The sequence below is a fragment of the Labeo rohita genome, chromosome 2 (genome assembly GCF_022985175.1).
Source record: "Labeo rohita strain BAU-BD-2019 chromosome 2, IGBB_LRoh.1.0, whole genome shotgun sequence".
NCBI classification, from domain to species: Eukaryota; Metazoa; Chordata; class Actinopteri; order Cypriniformes; family Cyprinidae; genus Labeo; species Labeo rohita.
This window is the reverse complement of record NC_066870.1, coordinates 37843568-37858221: the sequence shown is the minus strand read 5'-3', so window position 1 is coordinate 37858221 and position 14654 is coordinate 37843568. Positions and strand designations below refer to the sequence as shown.

The 14654-nt window shown below is 29.7% G+C and overlaps 1 protein-coding gene across 1 annotated transcript in view; it reads left to right on the top strand.

Moving 5' to 3' along the window:
• Positions 1–14654, top strand: part of ncana (neurocan a) — a 98739-nt gene that overhangs the window by 46094 nt on the left and 37991 nt on the right. The window contains exons 4-8 of the mRNA XM_051138557.1: positions 2395–2569; positions 4575–4702; positions 5853–6134; positions 8153–8272; positions 11161–11634. Coding sequence (XP_050994514.1) covers positions 2395–2569; positions 4575–4702; positions 5853–6134; positions 8153–8272; positions 11161–11634 — 1179 coding nt within the window. The remainder of the gene's footprint in view (positions 1–2394; positions 2570–4574; positions 4703–5852; positions 6135–8152; positions 8273–11160; positions 11635–14654) is intronic.

Below are 14654 nucleotides of genomic sequence, written 5' to 3'. Positions count from 1 at the left end.
ACTGAAATATAAATAAATCGAAATACAAATATAAAAAAAATGAAATACACATAACAAAAGCACACAAAAAAAATGCTGTCAACTAAAATAAGTTTGAATACTAAAATGACTAAAAATACAACTGAAATATAAATTAAATCTAAATACGAATATTAAAAAAAAACTTAAAAGTTGAAAATATAAAAACAAAAGCTGATTTATTATATTAATAAATAATATAATAATATATAAATAATACTAAAATAACACTGCCTTGATTTGTGAACAAGTATTTATAATTAAATTCAATTATATTTTCATATAATATATTATTATTATTATTATTATTATTATTATTATTAGCACTAATGTATAATTTTGGTGATTTTTTTAAAAAATATATTTTTACAATAATAGTATAATATTTTATTTATTTAGCACATTTAAAATATAGATTTTTTTATTTATTTCACACAGTGGACATTGTTTTAAATCAGCTTTGGAGAAAATGACTGCAGTAATAATGTCTTAAGTTCTGTACGGTCCTCATTTAGCAGTTCAATTAAAAGAAAATTACAGCTTAATATATTTGTCTGTAAACCCCCAGCGAGCGAGCTGAAATCATTATGAAAGTCATTTTGCACGGCTAAAGTGTATCGTGAGCACATGCGAACCCAGAGCGGCACTTTTCAAATAAACATTGAGGCTCGTTAAGAGTCCAGGAGTCTGCTGTGAATTAATTACCTTCTCATTACATCCATTCAGACTGTCAATATCATATTCATTGCAGCTTTTTCCCTCGTTTCCCGTCTAACTTTAGCTTGGCTTTATTTTCATTTTCGTCTGAGGCTCTCATTAACTGCTTAATTGGCCGTAACTCTTTAATTAGAGCGGTGAGATTGATTACCTGCGAATGAGAGCTGGTGTGAATTCTGAGGAAAACAGGTGACGCCTAATGAGGGAAATTGCACTAAACTGCAGATAAATCAACTCAAGCGTTCTACATAATGTATGTGCTGTAAAAGACTATTAATATTCAGTAATATTATTGATTTAATGTCCTGACACTATCAGATGAGAACTAAATATGAGCTGAATTGAGCTGATAGTGACAGATGATAATATCTGATAATGACACTAACTTCACACTGTTATTGAACTGAATTGAATCAACACTGAGCTCAATAATCACACTGATGTCTTCAGCAGAGCTGCTTTATAGCTGAAGTTAATTGAATATTCAATTATTGTACTTTTCTTTAACTTTTTCATTCATATTTTATAATATTACACACATTTCAGGATAAGTTATGGTCCTTGAAAGAGTGTTGTTACTGTTAACCAAAACTGTTTGTTAACAGAACAAAGCTTAAAATAAAATAAAAATTACATATTAAATAAAAAAAAATAAGTCAGGAATTAAGGAAAATAGAAAACAACTGAAATAAGTTTAAGATGAAGTACTTAAATTAAGAAATCATAAATTAAAATAAATAAAATCTATATAGAGATTTTAAAAATCTTTAAAAAAACATTTAAACAATTTTCTTTTTACAAACTGAGGTACAAATGAGTCAAACTTGATTGTAACCTAGAAAACTATTTTAATAAGTAATATTTAAAGTAATCATTAAAATATTTGTATTATATTTTATTATTAAATATGTTATTATTATAATAATAATAAATTACAATATGTTAATGTTATTTAGATATTTTATTATTAGATACTATTTTATTGTTATTATTATAGTTGTTGTTGCAAATGAAAATAATAAACAACATTTAAAATAATAAATAAAATATTAATAATCATCATAATAATACTAATACTTTCAATTAATGTTATATAATAATATTATTAATATTTTGTAAATACTTTTAAGGGCATATTTGTCAAACTAATGGACAAATCAAACTGTATTGTAACCCATAACACAATTTTAATGAGTTGTAATTAAAATGATAATTTTAAAATATCTTAAGTATCTTAAATATTAATAATAATTTATATGTTGTTGTTAATATTAATAATAATAATAATAATAATAATACTTTAAAATAACAATTTAATAATACATTTAAATAATACTTTTATTGGGTAATATTATTATATTATATATTATATTGTTTAATTTTAATATTATTAATTTTAATATTATAGTATTTTATTATTTATTTATTTATTTATTTGTTTGTTTGTTTTTGTGACAACAGATTTTATGACTAAAACTGTTCAGATTACATCTTAAAGAGAAAAAAAGTATAAGATAATAATTTAAAAAATAATAATAAATAAATAAATAAATAAATAATGACAATAATAATAATAATATTGACCAATTCTTATCCCCAGTGCTTGTCTGTGACTGTCCTCAGAAACTGCTCTCAAGCTGTTTTCTCTTGTGTTTTCAGGTGTGGTGTTTCACTACCGTTCTCCTGCGGACCGGTATTCGCTGTCATTTGCGGAGGCCGTTCGCGCGTGTGAGGAGAATTCGGCCGAGGTCGCGACCCCTGAGCAGCTGTGGGCGGCGTTTCACTCCAGCATGAACAGCTGTGCGGCCGGATGGCTCAAAGACCAGAGCGTCAGGTCAGTCACATTTCAGCCGCTGCCACAGTCATTTGTGTCATAAGCATTTGGAAATGATTTATATACAGTATATTATATATATTATTTAGTGTATTATTAAATATACTAATATAAAATACATAATTATGTACATAGATTAAAAAAAACATTGATTTTTCTGTAAATAAATAATAATAATACAACTTACTGTTTTCTTATTTAAACTACTTTAAGCTACAACCACCAAACTCAGCCCAGACCAGACTGGTCCAATTGCTGTATATTTTCTAACTGATCCGGCTTACATTTAAACCAGACTATTAAAACCACCAAAAATCCCATAGACTTTCATTGTGGGGGTGAGAACTTTTGTAGAATGAGTCGTATGGTGTGTTTAAACTGTTTATTTGCTGTTTATAACTCCCTACTGAAAAAAATGCAAAACCAGCCTAAGCTGATTGACTGCTTTGACTGGTCTCCCAGGCTGGTTTTACTGGTTTTGGCCAATTTTAGCTGTCAGGCTGGTCTTAGCTGGGAGACCTGTCAAAAGACAAAACCAAGCTTAAACCAGCTAAGACTAGACAACCAGCCTAGGCTGGTTTTAGCTGTTTTTTAGCTGAATCAACTGGTTTTTAGCTGGTTTGAACATGCTAATCATGCTAGCAACTTGCTAATCATACTAGAAACACGTTAATAACATGCTAATCATACTAGAAACAGGCTAGCAACATGCTAGTAACTTCCAAATCATGCTAGCAAAATGGTAGTAACACGCTAATCATGCTATAATCATGCTAGTAACATGCTAGTCATACTAGAATCATGTTAGTAGCATGCTAATCATGCTAGGATCATGCTAGTAACTTGCTAATCACGCTAGTCACATGTTAAACATGCTAGAAAAATGCTAGCAACATGTTAGTAAATTGTTAATTATGTTAGCAACATGGTAATAACATGCTAATCATACTAGAAACAGGCTAGCAACATGTTAGTAACTAGCTAATCATACTAGCAACATGCTAGTAACTTCCTAATCATGTTAGCAACATGGTTGTAACACACTAGTCATGCTACAATCATGCTAGTAACTTGCTAATCATTTTGGAATTATGCTAGTAACATGTTAATCATATTAGAATCAGGCTAGCAATATGCTAGTAACTTCCAAATCATGCTATCAAAATGGTAGTAACATGTTAGTCATGCTAGAATTATGCTAGTAACATGCTAAGCACGCTAGAAACATGCTAGCAACATGTTAGTAACATGTTAAACATACTAGAAAAATGCTAGCAACATGCTAGTAACTTGCTAATCATGAAAATAACATGCTAGTAACACCCTAGCATCCACCCTGAGTACCTAGCAACCACATAACAACACCCTATCTGTTTTTCTAATAGACTGTATTGCCTTCAAACCATTCAGACTTTAATTTCTTTCAAACTATTTTAAACTGAAAACGATTTCAAACTGAAAACCATCAAACATTTAAAACTTTTTAAAACTTTCTGGCTAGGCTTTTTCAAGCCAACTTAAAGTTTGTCTACAAACTTTAGTATCTGGTTATTTTATTGTTTTATATATTATGTATTACTAATAATAATTTAAAATAAAAATAAGAATAATTGTACAATTATTTTATTATTGAATATCATATATTAATATTATTTTTAAAAATATTTCAAACATTTTTACACACCTGAAACATATTTTGTGAAGTTTCTTCAGAAGGTTTGTTTCAGCATTTGGACAGCGACATTTGTGAACTTTCGTAATCACAGCATACAGCATCTGTCAGTGCTGATGAAGGATACTGTGGGCAAATATTACATTCCAGCTGTGAGCAGACAGACGCCCTTCACCTTGAGCTATTATAAGGATGCTGTTATAATATTGCAGTGAAATTATTTATCAGTGTTTCCATGACAGCACAGCTTTATTTACATACGGATATGTGGATTCAGCCAGTTCCCACAGTGCAGACGTTTCATCCGATTTTAAACCCATCTCCTCCCCGCAGGTATCCCGTACAGAGACCGGAGCTCGGTTGCTATGGACACGCAGAGTTTTCTCAGGGGGTGAGGAATTATGGGAAACGGGATCCTTCGGAATTGTTTGACGTTTACTGTTTCGCCAGTGACATGCAAGGTGAGATTCCAGAAAACATGATTACAGTGGGAAAAAAAATGGGATCAATAAAAATGTGTTTCAAACTATTATATTAATAATAGAGCTAATATACTGCTTGGATGCGGTTTAAAACACTAAATAATTTAATTTAACTTTTTTAATTTAATTTTTAATTTAATTTATTATATATTATTTTGTATGTATTATATAATATTAAAACATAGTGTGTAATAAAACATTAAATAAGAAATAATTAAAATAAAAACAATTAAAATAGAAATAATTGTATTTTTTATTAGATTTTTTGATCTAATAGTATTATTATTATTATTATTATTATTACTATTATTCATTTATTCCAGGGTTACAGCTGATTTTTCTCTAAATGAATAAATGAATAATAATAATAATAATAATAATTATTATTATTATTATTATTATTATTATTATTATTATTATGGCTGCTTTCAGGGTTACAGCTGATTTTTCTATAAATGTTACTATTATTATTAATAATATTTGTTATGTTAATTGCATATTATGTTATATATTCAATATTTATTATTTACTAAGTAACTACATAACTAGGAAATATATGAAAATAATTTAATGTATAATATTCATACATAATATACATTTAAGTTAGTAAAATAATAACAAAAATTATTGTATTTTTTATTTAATTATATATTTACAGAAAAGTCAATAGTAACTCTGAAAGCAATTATTAGCCATGAAAATATTTCATATTAAATTATGCATTTTGTATAATATTTTGTGGATTTTCTTTATTTCCCAACGTTACCTAAATGTCTATATATATTTTTACTTTTTATAAACTATTACAGTAACACTACAGAAATGTATGTGGTGCTGTTAGTGACAACGTATGAATAATTCATAACTGATTTATAAAAGGTGCATTTTTAATCATTTACAAAAATCATCATGCTGTAATTCATGGATAAATAATGATAGGATCCTTTCACATATAATGGAAATAAATGTAATGGGTTTTTGATGATGCCGTTTGATGCATGATGCTGTTTTGTAACATTTATTATAAACATATTTACGTTTAGTGTCGTGCCATTAATTCATCTGAACGCACAAGCCATCTGTCCAGCTGAAGTGCAGTTGCACCTGTTCTCGTCCTGTGGTTGTGCAGGTGAAGTGTTTCCCGCCGCCGTTCCTGACAGACTGACTCATCCGGAGGCCTCGGCTCACTGCGCGTCTCTGGGCGGCCGGCTGGCGACCGTCGGTCAGCTCTATCTGGCCTGGAGGTCTGGGCTGGACCACTGCGAGCCGGCCTGGCTGTCTGATGGCAGCGTGAGGTTTTCCATCAGCTCGCTGCGGTCCGACTGTCCCGCTGGAGAACCAGGCGTCCGAACCGTTTCTCCCACAGAACTGAGCAACGGAACGGCACGGTTCGATGCTTTCTGCTATCGAGGTATGCATTGACTCGTTATGCAGCCGTGCATTACAGAAGCAATTATTATTGATTATTTTTTTAATCTAGCACATGCTAAAGGGGTTTAATCGATTAATAAAGGGATGCTGTGAACCATAAGAATCCATAATTCTTTGCAACAAAGATTAAATATTAAGTCAGAAGCTCTTGTTTTTTGGAAAAGTGACAATGTTCTATCATACTGTACATATTGTAACATTTTCTTTTTTCTCAGAAAGTCCACTTATAATATTAGTCATGGTTTTCATCTGTAAAAAATAGTCAAAATTTAGTTTTTCAGGTCCATTTTTCATCCTCTCTTAAAAATTAAATGGTCTGTTTTGGGTGCTGTACCTTTAAGAGTTCAGTATTTACTGCAAATCACTTTGCAAAACATTATTTTGATTTGTTTTTACATTTTCAGATTTTAAAATGTCATTATAGTGATGTAAAGACTATTAAGAAAATCTATTAAGTATACTAAACAAATAAATAAATAAATAAATAATGTAACATATAATAAATAAAATAAAATAATAAATAAATAATGTATAATTTAAATAAAATATAATAATATTAATTAATTAATTTTTATTTATTTATTTATTTACTTATTTACTTACAGACAAATCTGTAGTAACCCAAAAAGAAAGTCTGATGTCTCTAATTTTTCGTAAATTATTTTTTATTAATATATTTAATACATTTTTTTTATTATGTATGTAGTATTATTATTTAAATTAATAAAAAATTTTCAGGTCCATTTTTCACACTCACTTTAAAAATAATTAAATAATGAAATATTTATTTTAAATTGTTTAGTTATAATATCATTTACTGTAAATGACCTTCCAAAACATTATTTTGATTTATATTTAAATCTTCAGATTGTAATATGTCACTATAGTGATGTTATAATTTTTAGTGTAATGCCTTAATAAATTATATTAATAATAATAATAATAATAAATTATTATTATTATATACATTAATATTATTAAATGCATTAATATTATGTATTAAATACTTATTTGCTATGTAAATAAATATACTAAATAATAATATATTAAGTATACTAAATAAATAAATACATAATATACCATATACATAAAATAAAATAATATTTATTTATTTGCTTACTTTATTTATTTATTTGTTTACTTATTTTTTTTTATATATATATGTTTAGTATTATTATTTCAATTAAGTTATTTTTCCAGCTCCATTTTCACGCTTACTTTTAAAATAATTAATGAAATATTTATTTACAATTATTTTACTAAATAAGTATATTAAAACTTTTCTGTTAAATATACTTTGTACTAAATAATATATAACATTATAGCTGTCATTATATTGTATATAAAACTTATATACCTCTGACACATATACAATCATTCAAAAGTTTAATATCATTAAGTTTTTTTCCTTTTTTTGTAAGAAATATAATGTATTTATTTAGCAAGGAGGCTTTAAATTGATCAAAAGTGACAGTAAATGCACTAAATAAATATTATTTGAGATACTGAGCATACTAAACAATATCTATAGTATACTGCATACTATTTTTTTTAGCTACTTCAGTGTTGCATTTTTAATTTGGCTAGTGCCATTCAGCCATCATGGTTTAAGTAACGATAGTTTGCATTTATAATGCAATGTCTAATGTCTAAAAGGCCATTTTGCATACAAAGCAAATGATGGTCAAGATGATGTTAAAAAATTTAAAACTTGTCAGACTGCAAATGGAAAATGTATAAATGTAGTCGGATATTCCATGCATTATGAAAATGTGCATACTTTTCACAGTATGAAATAGTAGCTGGTTTGTCATTCTGAACATCTAGATTTATTCATCTGACAGCAGTAATCCAAAGTGATTTACAGCACATTCAAGGTTTACTTTATATCAGCATGCATGTCTCCGCTAATCGAACCTGTGACCTTGACATTTCTTGCACGTTGAGTAATGTGTTTGGAGAGACGATCTGAAGTAATTGAATTGAATGCGTCAACAGAAAAGAAAACGCAGAAGGCTCTCACGGGCATCGTGAAGTCTTTACTGAGACCGTGGAGGTACATGACCGGAGACGACAGTTCAGAGGAGAGAACAGAAGACACGTATTCCTCCAGGAGCGGTACGATTCATTTCACACTTGACATTTCAGCGTTAACCACTGGAAAATTTGGGTGTTCATTTGTGTTTTGCTCATGACGTTCAATCACTGGCACTGATGCTGAGAAGAATTCAGCATTCTTTGCAACAAAGATTAAATACTAAATCCATCTGAATGCTTTATTTTTTTCTGGAAGTGCACTTAGACAAGGTTTTTACATTAAAAAATAAATTTTCACCATCATTTTCACCCTGAGTTAGAAATTAAACACTTAATACGGCCTGTTTATTTCACCTGTTTTCTTTCTTACTAACATTAAATACTAATCCATCAGAACTTTTTTATCAGTAAATGGACAAATTTTACATATTTTATTATTTATTTTTTTTGCATTAAAAATAGTTATATTTAAGAAAAAAGGTTTTCAGGATTATTTTTTACTTTCTCTTCAAAATTACACAGGCTGTGTAAGAGTTAAATGAAGAAATGCTGTAGAGTTAAATATGTTTCTAAATATGTTTAGGCGTTTACTAAATAAGTACATATAATAAAATATTCTATTAAATATACTATGTATTAAATGAATAATTAACTTAATATATAATTAAAACAACAACAATTATTTCAAGTTGGTTGCATGTTTCTAGCATGATTAGCAAGTAGCTAGCATATTTCTAGCATAATAAGCAAGTTGTTAGCATGTTTCTAGCGTGATTAACAAGTAGCTAACATGTTTCTAGCATAATTAGCAAAAATTTGCTAACATGTTTCTAACTGATTAGCAAGTTGTTAACATGTTTCTAGCATGATTAGTAAGTTGCTAGCATTGTTTCTAACATAATAAGCAAGTTGGTAGCATGTTTCTAGCATGATTAGCAAGTAGCTAACATGATTATTCATTTGCTAGCATTGTTTCTAACATAATTAGCAAGTTGCTAGCATGTTTCTAACATAATAAGCAACTTGGTAGCATGTTTCTAGCATAATTAGCAAGTTTCTAGCATGTTTCTAACGTGATTAGCAAGTAGCTAACATGTTTCTAGCATAATTAGCAAAAAGTTGTTAGCATGTTTCTAGTGTGATTAGCAAGTAGCTAACATGTTTCTAGCATAATTAGCAAAAAGTTGCTAGCATGTTTCTAACCTGATTACCAAGTTGCTAACATGTTTCTAGCATGATTAGCAAGTTGCTAAAATGTTTCTAGCATGATTAGCAAGTTGCTAGCATGTTTCTAACATAATAAGCAAGTTGGTAGCATGTTGCTAGCATGTTTCTTGCGTGATTAACAAGTTGCTATCATATTTATAACCTGATTAGCAAGTTGTTGTCATGTTTCTAGCATGATTAGCAAGTTGTTAACATTTTTTTCTAGCATTATCAGTAAGTTGCTAGCATGTTTCTAGCATGATTAGCAAGTAGCTAGCATGCTTCTGCATGATTAGCAAGTTGCTAGCATATTTCTAGCATAATAAACAAGTTGTTAGCATGTTTCTAACGTGATTAGCAAGTAGCTCATATGTTTCTAGCATGATTAGCAAGTTGCTAGCATGTTTCTAACATAATTATCAAGTAGCTAACATGTTTCTAGCATGATTAGCAAAAATTTGCTAACATGTTTCTAACATAATTAGCAAGTTGTTAGCATGTTTCTAGCATGATTAACAAGTAGCTAAAATGTTTCTAGCATGATTAGCAAGTTGCTAGCATGTTTCTAGCATAATAAGCAAGTTGGTAGCATGTTGCTATCATGTTTCTTGCATGATTAACAAGTTGCTAGCATGTTTCTAACATAATTAGCAAGTAGCTAACATGTTTCTAGCATGATTAACAAGTTGCTAGCATGTTTCTAACAAAATTTTTAAAATAGCTAACATGTTTCTAGCATGATTAGCAAAAATTTGCTAACATGTTTCTAACATAATTAGCAAGTTGTTAGCATGTTTCTAGCATGATTAACAAGTAGCTAAAATGTTTCTAGCATGATTAGCAAGTTGCTAGCATGTTTCTAGCATAATAAGCAAGTTGGTAGCATGTTGCTAGCATGTTTCTAACATAATTAGCAAGTTGCTAGCATGTTTCTAGCATGATTAGCAAGTTGCTAAAATGTTTCTAGCATGATTAGCAAGTTGCTAGCATGTTTCTAGCATAATAAGCAAGTTGGTAGCATGTTGCTAGCATGTTTCTAACATAATTAGCAAGTTGCTAGCATGTTTCTAGCATGATAAGCAAGTTGCTAAAATGTTTCTAGCATGATTAGCAAGTTGCTAGCATGTTTCTAGCATAATAAGCAAGTTGGTAGCATGTTGCTAGCATGATTAGCAAGTTGCTAGCATGTTTCTAACATAATTAGCAAGTAGCTAACATGTTTCTAGCATAATTAGCAAAAATTGGCTAGCATGTTTCTAACCTGATTAGCAAGTTGTTGTCATGTTTCTAGCATGATTAGCAAGTCACTATTTCCTCCAGTTTTAATAGTCATATTTAGGAAAACCGTAAGTCCGATCAGTTAGGAAAGATGCAGCACAGTCAGTCAGATCAGTCTGAAGATCTTGGAGTTTGTAGAGTTAAAGCTGATTTAGTCTCAGAAGAAGAAGAAGAAGAATAAGTTTAAATAGCATTTCAGTAAGGAGGCTTTCTCAAGCCAACTTAATATTTACATTTTTTACTGTATTTTTGATTAAATAAATGTAGCCTTGGTGAGCAGAAGAGACTCTTTCAAAACATAAACAAATCTAAATCTTTTAAACGGTGGTGTATGTTGTTAAATGAGTTATTTATCATATTCACAGTGCAGCCAGTGAATAAGCAAGTTGAATTATAGTTGAAGTCCTGTTTAACTTGGAAATGTGTCATATTTTGAAAGTAAAACGTGTTGATGTTAAATGAGCTCCTATCTGACTGTATTCCAGACGCACAGACCGCCAGCCAGCCGGACTCGCCTGACCTTCAGCCCGCTAACTGGACCGGACAGGTGGATTTGGACAAAGAGCCGCTCATGGCCGCCGAACCCGCCGAGCTGTCGGCCGAGTATCTGACGGTCCGTCTGCGCGCCGGAGACACGTCTCTGGACTGGAGCGGCCAGCTGGACTCGTTCCCAGACAGCCGACAGGTGCTTCCTGATCTGAGGTCGGATCTGAGTCCCGGCGGTTCGGCCCGAGAGGAAGAGGATGAGGACGAAGGTCTGTCCGGGCAGTCCGTGAGTCCTGCGGCTCCTTCAGACGCTCCTCAAGAAAAGGCCGAGAGTTCACTCACCAACATCGTCAGCTCGTTATGGAAACCCTGGAGCTACCTGACAGGAAGTGAAGCGGAGGAGACGACCAAGAGCGCGGCTGCGACGGAGACGCCCGTGACGGACGTCAGGACCACTGCAACTCCCGGATCAGGTATGAGCAATAATTCTAGTAAGAAAGAAATGGATGCAACACAGCAAAAATGACTGATTAAGAGAATATTTTCAGAAAAGGAAGATGCATTTTAATTATGTCGGGCGATAAATCACCAGTGTCATTACTGTTAATTAAAAAAAAACAAAAAAAAAAAAAACAAGAAAAAACAAATGTTAACTGAAATAAACATTAACTGACATAAAATACCAAAAATTATACAAACTATACAAAAAACTATATAGACATATTTAAAAAAAACTAATAACAATTATAAACACACAATAAAATGATTAAAACTTTCAAATTAAAGTGAAAAGAGAAAATATGAAAATAAAATATATTTTAAAATATTAACAAAAAACGCTAGAAAAGAAGATTACTTTTTAATTACTGTTTTTATTATTTTTGCGTACTAAATTTAATCATTAAAACAGAATCTAGAAAATTGTAAATAAATAAATAAAATTGGGGCGGACAATAATTGAATAATTTAAATTTAAATTAATTTAAACATACTTTTTGGTTGCTAAAATTTATTTTTAACCATTAAAACAGAATCCATAAAACATATAAAATAATAATAATAATAATAATTAAAAAAAAAATTTGGGGGAAATTATTTCACAGGGCCCTAAAAAAATTAATTTGTTAACTTTTTTTAATAAATTGTTGTTAAATTGTATGTTTCTTTAGTTTTTATTAATTAATTTATTATTTTTATTATTTTTGCATACTAAATTTAACCATTAAAACAGAATCTAGAAAATCAGAATCTAGAGAAAAAAATATATATATATATGTATGTATGTGTATATATATATATCCATATATCCTAGGGCCCTGAAAATGTTACATTTCATATGTTATATTCTATTAATTTAAACATACTTTTTAACCATTTAAACAGAATCCAGCAAACATGTAAAAAAAATAAATAAATAAAAATTAAAAAAATATATTTGTAAAAAAAATTGTATATTTGTTTCCTTTTTTTTTGTTTAATTGTATGTTTCTTTATTTTTTATTAATTATACATGGTTTTTAATTGCTATTTTTATTACTTTTTGTTTACTAAATTTAACCATTAAAACAAAATCTACAAAACTGTAATAATAATAATAATAATAATAATACATTTGGGGGGGACTAATTTTGACAAAAAAAGGATTTAATTGTGCCTTAAATTGAATTTAATTATAGTTAAGAACATTAAGTGAAAACAACTTCAGTCTGTATTATTTTACTATTATTTATATGCTATTAAAGCGTTTATTAAAATTTTGAATTATAAATTAGCTTTAAAAAAATTGAAATGTAACATGAGTAGCTAACTAAAATAAAATACGTTTAAGTTACTAAAACTTAAAATCACTAAAACTAAAATAATTTTTTTTTTTTTTTTCAAAAAACATTTCATTTTTATATTGTCACTTTTCAGTTTATTTTTGTTTTGTGTATTTGTCATTTTTATTAATTTTTGTGTTTCTATTTAGTTACATTTTTGCTACAGATTTAATAAATTGTTTGTAAATTAGTTTCATAATTGCACTTATTTAGCCATGCATTTTGTGAAAGCATGAGCCCTGCTAGTGTCAAGTGTGATTTAGTTGCTCGTCATCACTGAGAGATGATCCGCCAGCGTTGCTGAGAGTTAGTCGGATAAATCAAGCTCAAACCCAGCGGGAAGAAGTCGTGAGATTGAGAGGAGGGAGTTGAGTTCATTGATGTTGTCCTGTCAGATTCACTTCAACCACAACCTGAAACTGTTTTCTTACAGCAAACTCTGTATTTGTCGAGGAGGGCAGAGCGTTAAAGTTTAAGGATTGAGTTAGCGTCCTCTCTGCCCTCCTGTCTTCATTAATACAGATACCTTGTCTGGCCCAAACTGAACCCGGCCGCATTAATGTTTAACGCTAAATGGAAACTTAGGCCTGTCGCCTACATTATTAAAGTCCATTTTCCGTGAAGGCAGAATTTCGGCTCTGCCCCAGTGGAAGTTTCATAATTGAGGGCTGAAAGATTGAGACAGGAAGCCAGAAACTGGAAAAGTGTAACCTTCTGCACACTTGCTGTGCTGTATGCTCCAGTGCTTTGTGTGGTTTCTTCTGCTGATATACAAGACATAACAAAACCAACAATGCATGTGCACTTTTTTATTATTATGACTCATTTGTGAGGGTTTATTTCTGTGAGGATGTTGCCTTGGGCCGTATACAAGTACGCAAATGCAGCCGCCGGCGTTTGGCCTGCGGCCGTACTAGCAATCGGTTGTTCGCTTGTAGCGATGCAAGATTTTGTGCGTCGTTACATTGCAAAATGTGTTGGCATACAGTTCATAACTGCGTAACTGTGTTTTTATCTCACAATTCAAACTATTTTTTCATGAATCTGAGATTATATCTCACAATCTGGACTTTTTTCCTTGTAATTTTAAGGAGGATAATCAGCATTGCAAATTTATGTCGGATTTGCAAAATGTTAATCTTCAAACAATTCCGTTTGTTTCCACTACAGAAAAAAGTAGGGTTGTGCAATGATCAATTGTGATTCAAAGTGTTTTTTTACATAAAATATATGTGTAGATGGTGTATATTTATTATGTGTATATAAATACACACACATACAGTATATATATTTTGAAAATATTTACATGCATTAACATTTTTTATATATAATTAATATTTTATATAAATATATTTAATATATAAACAACATATTTTTCTTAAATATATTTATATATACATGTATTTATATATACATAGTAAGTATACACAGTACACACACAATTTAATTTTTAAAATATATATATTTTTTAATTTTATATAATAGTAATAATAATGATGATGATGATGATGATGATGTTTTATTTACATAGCACTTTTTAAAAACCCAAGGATGCTTTTCATAAAGTTGATATTTTTTTCTTAATAACTTTTTTCTTTGAAATAGAAAAAAACATTCTGAGATATAAACTGAGAATTGTGAAATGTGAACTTAGAATTACTCAAAATTCTAGA